This window comes from Haematobia irritans, chromosome 3 (assembly GCF_050003625.1).
Source record: "Haematobia irritans isolate KBUSLIRL chromosome 3, ASM5000362v1, whole genome shotgun sequence".
NCBI lineage: Eukaryota > Metazoa > Arthropoda > Insecta > Diptera > Muscidae > Haematobia > Haematobia irritans.
The window spans coordinates 134,012,070-134,025,569 of NC_134399.1; the positions used below are offsets into that span (position 1 = coordinate 134,012,070).

General features: G+C 25.8%; 1 protein-coding gene across 3 annotated transcripts in view; it reads left to right on the forward strand.

Moving 5' to 3' along the window:
* The window catches only part of sbm (L-type amino acid transporter sobremesa), a 132,897-nt gene that overhangs the window by 113,744 nt on the left and 5,653 nt on the right, over positions 1-13,500 (forward strand). For 2 of the 3 annotated variants that reach the window (XM_075298752.1, XM_075298751.1), the window contains exons 4-7: positions 3,856-4,098; positions 4,736-5,234; positions 9,314-9,410; positions 9,484-9,802. In XM_075298752.1, the coding sequence (XP_075154867.1) occupies positions 3,856-4,098; positions 4,736-5,234; positions 9,314-9,410; positions 9,484-9,802 (1,158 nt within the window). The remainder of the gene's footprint in view (positions 1-3,855; positions 4,099-4,735; positions 5,235-9,313; positions 9,411-9,483; positions 9,803-13,500) is intronic. The other variant, XM_075298753.1, reaches the window with a different exon arrangement.

Below are 13,500 nucleotides of genomic sequence, written 5' to 3' on the forward strand. Positions count from 1 at the left end.
TCAAGCATAAACAGTTATTGATTGATGCCCTGGGTAGATTTGAATCTTCAAAATTTAATATTACTTAAGGAGAGTTTGCTGGCAAGGAGAAGCAAATATAGGACAGATGAGAATTAAAAGCAACTGAAACTAGTGAGCAGGATTATAAAAAAAGCGATGCGAATTAGTAGAGAGAATTACTTTTATGATAATTTGTCAAGAGTTGGTGGGGATGTAACGAAAACATGGCGATTCGTTAATAAAGTTCTAGGTACGAGAAACAAGAGTACTATACCTGACTTTGTCCATGATGGCCAGTCAGTGAATAACAACAGGGTGAAAGCTAATCTTTTAAACGATTTCTTCTTAAATTCTGTAGAGAATCTGAGAGGGGCAATAGAAACTATTCCTGGTGATGATTGTAATAATCTCAGGACGATGTGCCGCACTGTGAGCAGATTTGTGCTAGATCGTGTCGAGGTTCAGGAAATTGATGAAATTGTGAAGAATTTAAAGCGCAACACTTCTGCAGGATATGATGGAATTTCGGCAGACATTTTGGTTGAATGCCGGGGGTTGTTGGCCCCATCCTTACACTGAAAAAAACAGTGAACTCACCAGGAAGAAAACTTTCGTTTAATTTTAGAAAATTTGGAAATTTGTAGAAAATTTTAACTAAACAGTATTACAAACGTTGGCATCACGCCGATGTCATAAAAATAAGTAAATATTTTTCGACAAATTCAAGAAAATTTATTAGGCATAACTACACCCAGAAAAAAGTGACCCCTTCTTTAAGTTAAAATGAACTCATTGTGAAGAAAGTTGAACTTCGTATAGCGCCAAAGACATTTTTATTTGTTTGAACGATGTGATTTTCGTAGAAATTAGGAATAATGCATTCCATATATTAGTTAACATTTTCCTATATTTATATACCACTATACTACAGAATGAACAAATTTAACTAATTTGAATTCATATATGGAATGATTTTATTGAAATTTTTTCATTCATTTGGACAAATCTTACACATTTGTGGTAAAACTTTTACTTCATAATTAGAACTGCTTACCTTCGTTTTTAAATACAATTTTATTTATTTCTATAAGCAATTTTGTCTTCAATAAAAGACATGTTTTATTAATATATTGAATACATTTATTAAGAATCAACAGCATCGAATCTCTTTGAAATATTAGTTTATTATTCCACTATTTCCAATTTCCGTGTGATATGATCAACTGTATAACGCACTTTTTCTTCTTCTTGTACTTTTCACTTTTAGTAAGTTGCTGCCCAACGATTTTGTCCTCCTTTTACAACTTCAATACCTACAAATATAAAAAATCATAAAACATTTTTGTTGCAAAAGGTTAGCGTCACTGAATATTACCTGATAATTGAAGATTCCAAAATGAAGACAAATGAAAGGGTTGTTATTCTGCTGGTGTTTTCTTTCTTTATACACTATCACGAACATTGATAGATTTATTTAAAAAAACGAAAAATTTTCTCACTAATTTAAAATAACAAATATTTTATATATTTTATTTGTTATTTATTATATTATTTTACCATATTATTTTTTAACAATCTCTCCGTATACCAAAACAACGCGATTCCAACTAAAAAAACAACCGACGCGCAAATATATCGATTACACCCACGCGCAAACACATCGATTACGATGACAGGTATCGATTACAGGTAGACAATAGAAATTTAGGAAAATTTCCTATATTCTAACAAGTGTGTTTCCTTAAGTTTTGAAAGGATTGCATACTTCTTAGTACGAATGAACTAAAATATTTTTCTATGCCAAGTGTTGTTCGTATGTATGAAAAACTTTATATTATAAAGGAAGTCGCAATTATCATTTTATAAGAAATTTTACTAATTTTGAAGAAACTTGGTTTTAGTTCGGCTTTTGTTTATTTTTACGAATGCTTTGTTATCGGTGAATAAAATTTTCTTTTTCAGTAGTAAATTCTTATACCCAGCGAAGAAAATAGTATGAGTAAAATTCCATGCCTTATTCTAGTTAATGAACTATTCCTAACTGCTTACAGTTTAGGATTTTTTTACTGAAACGAGTAAATTTTATTATTTTTCACAAAAATTTACCTTAATGGAAATAAAATGGATAAACTATATTGATGAAAATTTTTTCCTTTAGTTTCGAAGGCACTTTTTTCTGGGTGTAAGTTTTTTTCACTTGTTAAAGAAAATTTTGTAGTTTGAAGGAAAAACTTGGAGTTCAAAATTGCAAGAATGTCTTTAGTGACATACGAAGTTCATGATGGACGCATTTTTGGTAAAATTTACAAATTTAAAGAAATTCTCAACTAGTTTGTGGAAGACACGAATTTAGTTCATCTTTATGCTTCATTTGAGTATATTTTTTCCTCGGTTTTAGTAAATTTAACTAATGTACACAAAAAATTATTAGAATAAAGGAAACTTCCTCCAAACATAATAATTCCATGAACTAAAATAAAGTTAAATTGGCTTTAGTGAAATAGAGAGTTCACTTTTTTTTAGTGTAGTGTCAATCTTTAACAATATTGTAGATAGCAGCAGCTCCCCCGATTGTTTAAAAATAAGCAAAGTTACGCCGATTCCTAAAGTGTCAAATTCTACGCAACTTCATCAATTTCGACCTATATCTATGTTGCCAGTAGTGGATCTTGTTGTCGAGAAATTGATTCAAGCCAGGATAATGAAATATCTTGAGGAAAACGATATCATGTATAAATATCAGTTTGGTTTCATGAGAGGTTGCGGGACAGATGAAGCAGTGCTAAATGTGTTGAATTATATATACTGTAGTATAGATCATGGTTATAGAGGTGTAGGTGCCTATTTTTAGATTTGACAAAAGCCTTCGATATTGTAGATCATCACGTACTTCTTCGGAAGTTGTCATATTATGGTATTCGAGGTGATGAATTATAATTGTTTAGTTTTTCGACAAATCGGAGGCAGTATGTGGTAGTATCTGGATAGGAAAGTAATGTATCAGTCGTGAGGCATGGAATTCCGCAGGGAAGTTGCTTAGGTCCACTACTTTTCTTTATCTATATAAATGATTTATCCAATCTGGGGTTAGATGGCCGGATGATATTGTCTGCTTTACCCTTATAGAAACGACGTGACATTAAGAAATGCTATGGAAAGGGATATGGCCTTGATCCTTGAATATACGAGGTTAAATAAGTTAGTATTAAGTTCGTCGAAGACGAAATTGGTGCGTTTAAGACCGACTTCGAACCAAGCTGTTAGTGATTTTTTAATAATCATCAATGGTATTGTAGTTAACGAAGTCAAGGAAGTGAAATATTTAGGTATATTACTTCAGCATAATTTATCTTGGGACTCTCATATATCTAGTCTGAAGAACAAAGTAGCTCCAGCGTTCGAAATTCTTTTTAAGATGAGGTACCTTTTGTCAAAATTTTATTCCAAGGTTCCAGTCTTTAATGAAACTTTTTAAGCAAACATTATAAACTTTCATTTAATAAAAAAATCATTTTATTTATTCATCATTTTAAAGAAATTGGACCTGAATATTGTGTAAAATGGTTGTCATTAAAATTTAGGTTGCATAATCTTTAAAATAGGTTAATATTTTTTTTTTCAGAATATTTGAAAAATAAAATGTTTAAAAATTATTCTTTTCTTGGACATTTTGGAGTTTTGCAGGTCACTCCTAATAACGCGTAGTTTGTGTCAATAACTCATGAAAATGTAAAAATCCGAAACGAATGTCTTCAATTACACATTTTTCATACACATTTTCTAAAACAAAATTTATGATCAATTCATCAAAATCAAATTTTAATCCTCTGCTCTCTGTCTGTTGTTTTTTTACAGGAGCCCTGGCATATGCTGAATTGGGTACAATGAATACATCGTCGGGTGCTGAATGGGCATATTTTATGGACGCATATGGACCAGCCCCGGCGTTCCTATTCTCATGGGTATCAACATTAGTTTTAAAGCCATCGCAAATGGCAATAATTTGTCTCTCATTTGCACAGTACGCCGTTGAGGCATTTGTCTCCGAGTGTGATCCACCAATGTCGGTTGTTAAAATGGTTGCATTAGTAGCAATAGGTAAGTTCTGTGGAATGCCCCAAATTTAGTTACTCCCGTCGCTAAGCTATCATAAAATGATATCTGTACCATTTTCAACAATAATTGTTTACACCCAGAGAAAAACTACTTTACTCAGGAACGAAATTTTAGACAAACGAAATTCTCCCAGAATTTTCTTTAAGAGCGAAAAAACCATAACATATCGAAAGCGTTCCAACGATTGTATCCAATGATTTTTATATACTTAAAAAAAATCTTAGAGTTAATAGAAAAATTTAGTTGTCTAAAATTTCGTTTCTTAGAAAAGAAAAAGCCTGAAAGACAAATACAGACGGACGGATATAAAAATATTCGTCCGTCTGGCTGGACGATAGCTCTTAAAGGAAATAAACAATCAGCTTCAAAATTTTCAAGAATTATTTGATGAGGGTTATAATTAAATAGTCCGATATTTTCCTATTAGTTCCAAAAATTCTTAAATTGAAAATGGTATAAAATTTTTTTCATAAAAAAACAAATCCTCCCAGAAAAAAAACAACAACAAAACTATCAAAAACAAGCCCATTAATTTTTGTTCTCCTTCTCTTCCCACCAAACCAAAAAAAAAATTATATAAATATATCAAACATACAACGCTCCCCACTCCCCCCGACAGTGATGATTTTGTTTGTTAACTGTTATAGTGTTAATTTGGGCATGGCGGTCCAAAACGTATTCACTGCAGCTAAACTGGTAGCTGTTCTCATTGTTATATGTGGCGGTGCTTGGAAACTATTCCAGGGTAACACTCAGCATCTAGCAAATGCATTTAATGGACCTACACCAAATGTGGGAGCTATTGCAACAGCTTTCTACACTGGTCTGTGGGCCTACGATGGTTGGAATAACCTAAACTATGTCACCGAGGAAATCAAGAATCCCAGCAAGAATTTACCACGTTCCATAGTGATTGGTATACCATTGGTAACTTTGTGCTATGCTCTCATCAATATTTCCTATTTAGCGGCTATGTCACCCACCGAAATGGTACAATCCGAGGCTGTTGCAGTCACATTCGGTAATCGTATATTGGGAGTAATGGCCTGGTTAATGCCATTGAGTGTAACGGTTAGTACATTTGGTAGTGCCAATGGAACACTGTTTGCAGCAGGAAGGTGAGTTTAATTTGTAATTTGCTTAATTTTAATTTCTCATTATAGAAAATTTCTATAAATATTCGACTGGTCCCACGAAATTGTTTCTACACCCATAGAAAAATCTCTTGCTAAAAACATCTTATTTTATAATGGGAACTCCGTGATCGTTATAGATTTTAATCGAATCACTAGAATTAAGTTGTCTTAAAAAGAAGGTTAACAGGAGGTCCTCATACCCCGCTTGTTAAGCACTTTGAAAACAATAGAGCAAAAGGTCTGCACCCATTTCAGATTTCACTTTTTTTTACATTGAGGGTCATGAAATAGAAGAAATTTTATTTCTACAGGAAATTTTCTCAAAATTTTATTTTTACAGAAAATTTTTTCAAAATTTTAGTTCGATAGAAAATGTAGTCAAAATTTTATTTTTATAGAAGATTTTGTCAAACTTTTATTTCTTTAGAAAATTTTGTCAAAATTTTATTTCTATAGAAATTGTTCTCAAAATTTTATTTCTATAGACAATTTTGTTAAAATTTTATTTCTATGGAAAAATTTGTCAAAATTTTATTTCTATAGAAAATTTTGTAACTGTTTTATTTCTATAGAAATTTTTGTCAACATTTTAATTCCATAGAAAATTTTGTCAAATTGTTATTTCTATTGAAAAATTTGTCAAATTTTTTTTTATACAAAAAATTTTCTCAAAATTGTATTTCTACAGAAATATTTTTCTCAAAATTTTATTACTATAGAAAAATTTCTCAAAATTTTATTCATACAGAAAATTTTCTCAAAATTGTATTTCTATAGAAAAATTTCTCATAATTTTATTACTGTAGAATATTTTCTCAAAATTTTAGTACTATAAAAAATTTTATCAAAATGTTATATCTGTAGAAAATTTTCTCGAAATTTTATTTCTATAGAAAATTTTGTCACAATCTTATTTCCATAGAAAGTTATGCCAACATTTTATTTCTTCAGAAAATTTTGCCAAAATTTTATTTCTGTAGAAAAATTTTATTTCTACAGACAATTTTATCAAAATTTTAATTCTATAGAAAATTTTGTCAAAATGTTATTTCTATGGAAAAATTTGTCAAAATTTTAATTTTTACAGAAAATTTTCTCAAAATTTTATTTTTTTAGAAAATTTTGTCAAAATTTTATTTCTATAGAAATTTTTCTCAAAATTTTATTTCTATAGACAATTTTGTTAAAATTGTATTTCTATAGAAAATTTTGTAACTGTTTTATTTCTATAGAAATTTTTGTCAAAATTTTAATTCTATAGAAAATTTTGTCAAAATGTTATTTCTATAGAAAAATTTGTCAAAATTTTAATTCTATAGAAAATTTTTTCAAAATGTTATTTCTATAGAAAAATTTGTCAAAATTTTATTTATACAGAAAATTTTCTCAAAATTGTATTTCTACAGAAAAATTTCTCAAAATTTTATTACTATAGAAAATTTTCTCAAAATTTTATTATTTGTCAAAATTTTATTCATACAGAAAATTTTCTCAAAATCGTATTTCTATAGAAAAATTTCTCATAATTTTATTACTGTAGAAAATTTTCTCAAAATTTTATTACTATAAAAAATTTTATCAAAATGTTATATCTGTAGAAAATTTTCTCGAAATTTTATTTCTACAGAAAATTTTGTCACAATTTTATTTCTATAGAAAATTTTGTCACAATTTTATTTCCATAGAAAATTATGCCAACATTTTATTTCTTCAGAAAATTTTGCCAAAATTTTATTGCTGTAGAAAAATTTTATTTCTCTAGACAATTTTGTCAAAATATAATTTCTATCGAGAATTTTCTCAAAATTTTATATCTGTAAAAATTTTCTCAAAATTTTGTTTCTAAAGAAAATTATTCCAAAATTATATTTCTTCAGAAAATTTTGTCAAAATTTTATTTCTATAGAATATTATGCCAAAATTTTATTTCTTTAGAAAATTTTGTCAAAATTTTATTTCTATAGACAATTTTGTTAAAATTTTATTTCTATAGACAATTTTGTAACTGTTTTATTTCTATAGAAATTATTGTCAAAATTTTATTTCTATAGAAAATGTTGTCAAAATTTTATTTCTATAGAAAATTTTGTAAATTTTTATTTCTATACAAAAACTTGTCAAAGTTTTTTAACAATTTTATTTCTCTACACAGAAAAAAAAAATCGCGAAAATTTTTGCTATTAAAATTTTAATTGAATTTTAAAAAATATTCAATTAAAAATATAATTGATTCAACAAACTTTTTAATTGAAACAAAAATCAATCACAAAAATTAATAGCATCAATTAATTTTTTAATTGGATCAATTAATTTTTTTAATTGACCTTCAATTAATTTTTTAATTGATACTATCATTTCTGTGATTGAAGACATTTCAATTAAAAAATTAATTTGATCAATTAATTTCGTGATTGAATCAGAAAAAATTTTTTTTTGTGTGTAGAAAATTCTGTTAAAATTGTATTTCCATAGAAAATTTTGTAATTTTTTTTTCATTATTGTTGTTTTTGATTTCAGCTTAAAACTATGCATTGACTAAACTACAAGTGTAGCTTAACCAACAGAGGAAAAGTATGCTCGTCAAATTTATTTAGGCAAAGCCCTATAGACTGCAAGATAGTTGGATGTACAGGTGTTTCGGAAATACCACATTCTTCATCAGCATCCTCTATTTGCAGCAAAACTATCAACCAATTATCAGAATAAATTCTGGTAGTTCACTAAACCCTAAAAAAGGTTTTTGATGGTCGGCTATTGCCTAAGCAAATTTGCAAGCATATCTCTTTTCCTTTACCAAAGTCAAATCATCGATTTGAGTGCAGTTTGCTGGGTTTGTTTTTTAGCGTGCTTCCTCTATCTTCATTCGTTTTATTTTCTTATTGTTCTCTAGAAAGTTTTGGTAGATTTTTATTTCTATAGAAAATTTTGTCAAAATTTTTATATCTATAGAAAATTTTCTCAAAATTTTATATCTATAGAAAATTTTCTCAATATTTTATTTCTATAGCACATTTTGTCAAAATTTTAGTTGTATAGAAAATTTGGTAATTTTTTTTTCTATAGAAAATTTTATCAAAATTTTATATCTATAGAAATTTTCTCAAAATTTTATTTCTATAGCACATTTTGTCAAAATTTTAGTTGTTTAGAAAATTTGGTAATTTTTTTTTTCTACAGAAAATTTTGTCAAAATGTTATCTCTATAGAAAATGTTCTCAAAATTTTATTTCTATAGGCAATTTTGTCAATATTTTATTTCTATAGAAAATTTTCTCAACATTTTATTTCTATAGACAATTTTGTCAATATTTCATTTCTATAGAAAATTTTCCCAACATTTTATTTTTATAGAAAATGTTGTCAAAATTGTATTTCTATATAAAATTTTGTCGGTGGCGGATGATACTAAATTATTGGTCTCCGGCTGCTAAGCTGATATAAATTTGTCCATTATAAAATCAATTTTAAGTTATCTAATGAGATTAGTATTACAACCAATCAACATTACATCTTATTTAAATTTTTTTTTTATCAAAATTGTATCAAAATTGTGTTAAAATTTTATTTCTATATAGAAAATTTTGCCAAAATTTTATTTCTGTAGACAATTTTGTCAAAATTTTAATAGAAAATTTTCTCCAAATTTTATTTTTATAGAACATTTTGTCAAAAATTTTTTTTTATAGAAAGATTTGTAAAAATTTTATTTCTATAGAAAATTTTCTCAAAATTTTAATTCTATAGAAAATATTTTGTCCAAATTTTATTACTATAGACAATTTTGTCAAAACTTTATTTCTATAAAAAATTTTGTCAAAATTTTATTTCTATATAGAAAATTTTGTTAAAATTTTATTTCTATAGACAATTTTGTCAAAATTTTTGAAGAGTAATGTTTTTCAAAATCTACCAAAACATTACATAACCTTTAAATTTTCTGAGCTACATTTTTGCAATTTGCTACTGATTGATTGTGGGTGGAAGATTCATAATTTGGCCCATAAATACAACAATTATTAATACATTTGCAATAAATAAGAAATTATTTATAAATATTTCAGATTGTGTTTTGCCGCTTCACGCGAAGGTCATTTACTGGATATTCTCTCTTATGTTCATGTACGCCGTTTAACGCCAGCCCCTGGTCTTATATTCCATGTAAGTATATAGTTTTTTGAATTTTCAAAATAATCATCAAGATTTTAATTATTTTACTTATTTTTTTTGACAGTCTTTAATTGCCGCTGCTATGGTCCTTTATGGCACCATAGATTCCTTAATTGATTTCTTCAGTTTCACTGCTTGGATATTCTATGGTGGCTCTATGTTGGCCCTCATTGTGATGCGTTTCACCAAACCCAACTATCCAAGGCCATATAAAGTGCCTATTATCATTCCCGTTGTGGTTCTGGTGATCTCCATGTATCTGGTGGTGGCACCGATTATCGACTCACCTCGCATTGAATATCTCTATGCATTGCTGTTTATATTTGCCGGTTTAATTTTCTACATACCATTTGTTAAGCTTGGAATGACACCGAGATTTATGAGTAAGTATATTTAAGTTTATTTAATTATTTTATAGATACTTAAAATTATTATTGAAATTTCTATAGAAAATTCGGAAAAGTGAAATTTTATAATTTAAAAGCAAGTAAGAAAGAGCTAAATTCGTTTTTTTTTTTTGGTTTACTGGAAAATACATAATTTCCAAAAACAGGGCTTCGTTTTTTTATTTTTCTTAATCGATTGAAACCGGAAATATAAACATGTGTATATTAGAGCTCGACCGGAGTTCAATATTTGCATATTTTTTTAAACAAGGGCATAAAAACAACAATAAAAGTTAATGTCTCATAATATTTTTTGGAACTAAAGGTTGAATTACACACCATGCGTCAATCCGTGCGTTGATGGTAGGGTTGATTTTTTCGGTTTGTGGCAGACTGTTCGAGCTTTTGATTTCAAAGGGAAATTTCGACTCTTCAATCATCGGACGCATTGTACGCTTTGAACGCATGGTATGTAATTCTACCTTAACTGACTTTTTTACGTTTTATTGGTACTGGATGTGTTGACTAAGACAAATTCAACTTTGGGACAATTCAATATGAAATAAATAATTCAAAAAGCTTCGGCTCGGATAATCGGCCTCTTGATGCCGAAGGACGATTCTTGGCCGACTATCGATTTTTGGCCGAATGCCGAAGCCGATGCTTCGATCGAGCTCTTTGACTATGGAGGGCATGCTAAGCACGGTTGCCACAGTTGGTAGCACTCTACCAAAAATTTTAGATATTTTTCTGTTTGGTAGATTGGTAGAATATTTTATGTTTTGGTAGATTTTGCAAAGAGGAGAAATACAATTTTGACAAAATTTTCTATAAAAATAAAATTTTGACAAAATTTTGTATAAAAATAAAATTTTGACAAAGTTTTCTATATAAATAAAATGTTGACAAAATTTTATATAGGAATAAAATTTTGACAAAATCTTCTATAGAAATAAAATGTTGACAAAATTTTCTATATAAATGAAATGTTGACAAAATTTTCTATAAAAATAAAATTTTCGCACAATAATCTATAGAAACAACATTTGACAATATTTTCTATAGAAATTTTGACAAAATTTTTTATAGAAGTAAAATTTTGACATAATTTTCTATAGAAATAAAATGTTGACAGAATTTTCTATGGAAATAAAATTTTGACAAAATTTTATATAGAAATAAAATTTTGACAGAATTTTCTATAGAGATAACATTTTGAGACAATTTTCTATATAAATAAAATTTTGTAAAATCTTTCTATAGAAATAAAATGTTGACAGAATTTTCTATAGAAATAAAATTTTGTATAGAAATAAAATTTTGACAAAATTTTCTATAGAAATAAAATTGTGAGACATTTTCCATAGAAATAAAATTTTGACAAAATTTTTGATAGAAATAGATATAGATATATATAATATAGATATAAAATTGTGACAAAATTTTCTATAGAAATAAAATTTTGACAACATTTTCTATAGAAATAAAGTTTTGACAAAATTTTCTATAGAAATAAAATTTTGACACGATTTTCTATAGGAATAAAATTTTGAAAAAAATGACAAAATTTACTATAGAAATAAAATTTTCTATATAAAAAAAATTGTGAGACATTTTCTATAGAAATTAAATTTTGACAAATTTTACTATAGAGACAAAATTTTGAGAACATTTTCTATAGAAATAAAATTTTGAAAAAAAAATTGACAACATTTTCTATAGATATAAAATCTTGACAAAACTTTCAATAAAAATAAAATTTTCGCAAAATATTCTATAGAAACAACATTTGACAATATTTTCTATAGAAATAAAATGTTTGCTAAATATTCTGTAGAAATAAAATTTTGACAAAATTTTTTATAGAAGTAAAATTTTGACAAAATATTTTATAGAGGTAAAATTTTAACAAAAAAGCAATTGTGACAAAATTTTCAATATAAAAATAAAATTTTGACAAAATTTTCTATAGAAATAAAATTTTGACAAAATTTTCTATAGAAATAAAATTTTGACAAAATATTCTATAGAAATACAATTTTGACAAAATTTTCTATAGAAATAAAATTTTGACAAAATTGTCTATAGAAATAAAATTTTGGCAAAATTTTCTATAGAAATAAAATTTTGACAAAATTTTCTATAAAACTAAAATTTTCGCAAAATATTCTATAGAAACAACATTTGACAATATTTTCTATAGAAATAAAATGTTTGCTAAATATCCTGTAAAAATAAAATTTTTACAAAATTTTTTATAGATGTAAAATTTTGACAAAATTTTCTATAGAAATAAGATTTTGTAAAAACTTTCTATAGAAATAAAGTTTCGACAGAATTTTCTATAGAAATAATTTTTTTTTATAGAAATAAAATTTTGACAAAATTTTCCATAGAAATAAAATTGTGTGACATTTTATTTCTATAGAAATACAATTGTGACAAAATTTTCTGTAGAGATAAAATTTTGAGAACATTTTCTATAGAAAAAAATCTTGAAAAAAAATTGACAAAATTTTCTATAGAAATACAATTTTGACAAAATTTTCTATAGAAGTACCATTTTGACAAAATTTTCTATAGAAATGAAATTTTGACAAAATATTCTACAGATACAACATTGTGACAAAATTTTCTACAGATATAACATTGTGACAAAATTTTCTACAGAAATAAAATTTTGACAAAATTTTCTATAGAAATAAAATTTTGACAACATTTTCTATAGAAATAAAATGTTGACAAAATTTTTTATAGAAATAAAATTTTGACAAAATTTTATCTATAGAAAACATTTTGACAACATTTTATATAGAAATAAAATTTTGACAAAATTTTCTATAGATATAAAATTTTGACAAAATTTTCTATAGAAATAACATTTTGAGTAAATTTTCTATATAAATAAAATTTTGCAAACTTTCTACAGAAATACAATTTTGACAGAATTTTCTATAAAAATAAATTTGTGAAAAAATTTTTTATAGAAATAAAATTTTGACAAAATTTTCCAAAGAAATAAAATTGTGAGACATTTTCTATAGCAATAAAATTTTGACAAAATTTTCTATAGAAATAAAGTTTTGACACGATTTTCTATAGGAATAAAATTTTGGAAAAAATTGACAAAATTTACTATAGAAATAAAATTTTCTATATAAAAAAAATTGTGAGACATTTTCTATAGAAATTAAATTTTGACAAATTTTACTATAGAGACAAAACTTTGAGAACATTTTCTATAGAAATAAAATTTTGAAGAAAAATTTGACAACATTTTCTATAGATATAAAATCTTGACAAAACTTTCTATAAAAATAAAATTTTCGCAAAATATTCTATAGAAACAACATTTGACAATATTTTCTATAGAAATAAAATGTTTGCTAAATATTCTGTAGAAATAAAATATTGGCAAAATTTTTTATAGAAGTAAAATTTTGACAAAATATTTTATAGAGGTAAAATTTTAACAAAAAAGCAATTGTGACAAAATTTTCTATAGAAATAAAATTTTGACAAAATTTTCTATAGAAATAAAATTTTGACAAAATATTCTATAGAAATACAATTTTGACAAAATTTTCTATAGAAATAAAATTTTGACAAAATTGTCTATAGGAATAAAATTTTGGCAAAATTTTCTATAGAAATAAAATTTTGACAAAATTTTCTATAGAAACAACATTTGACAA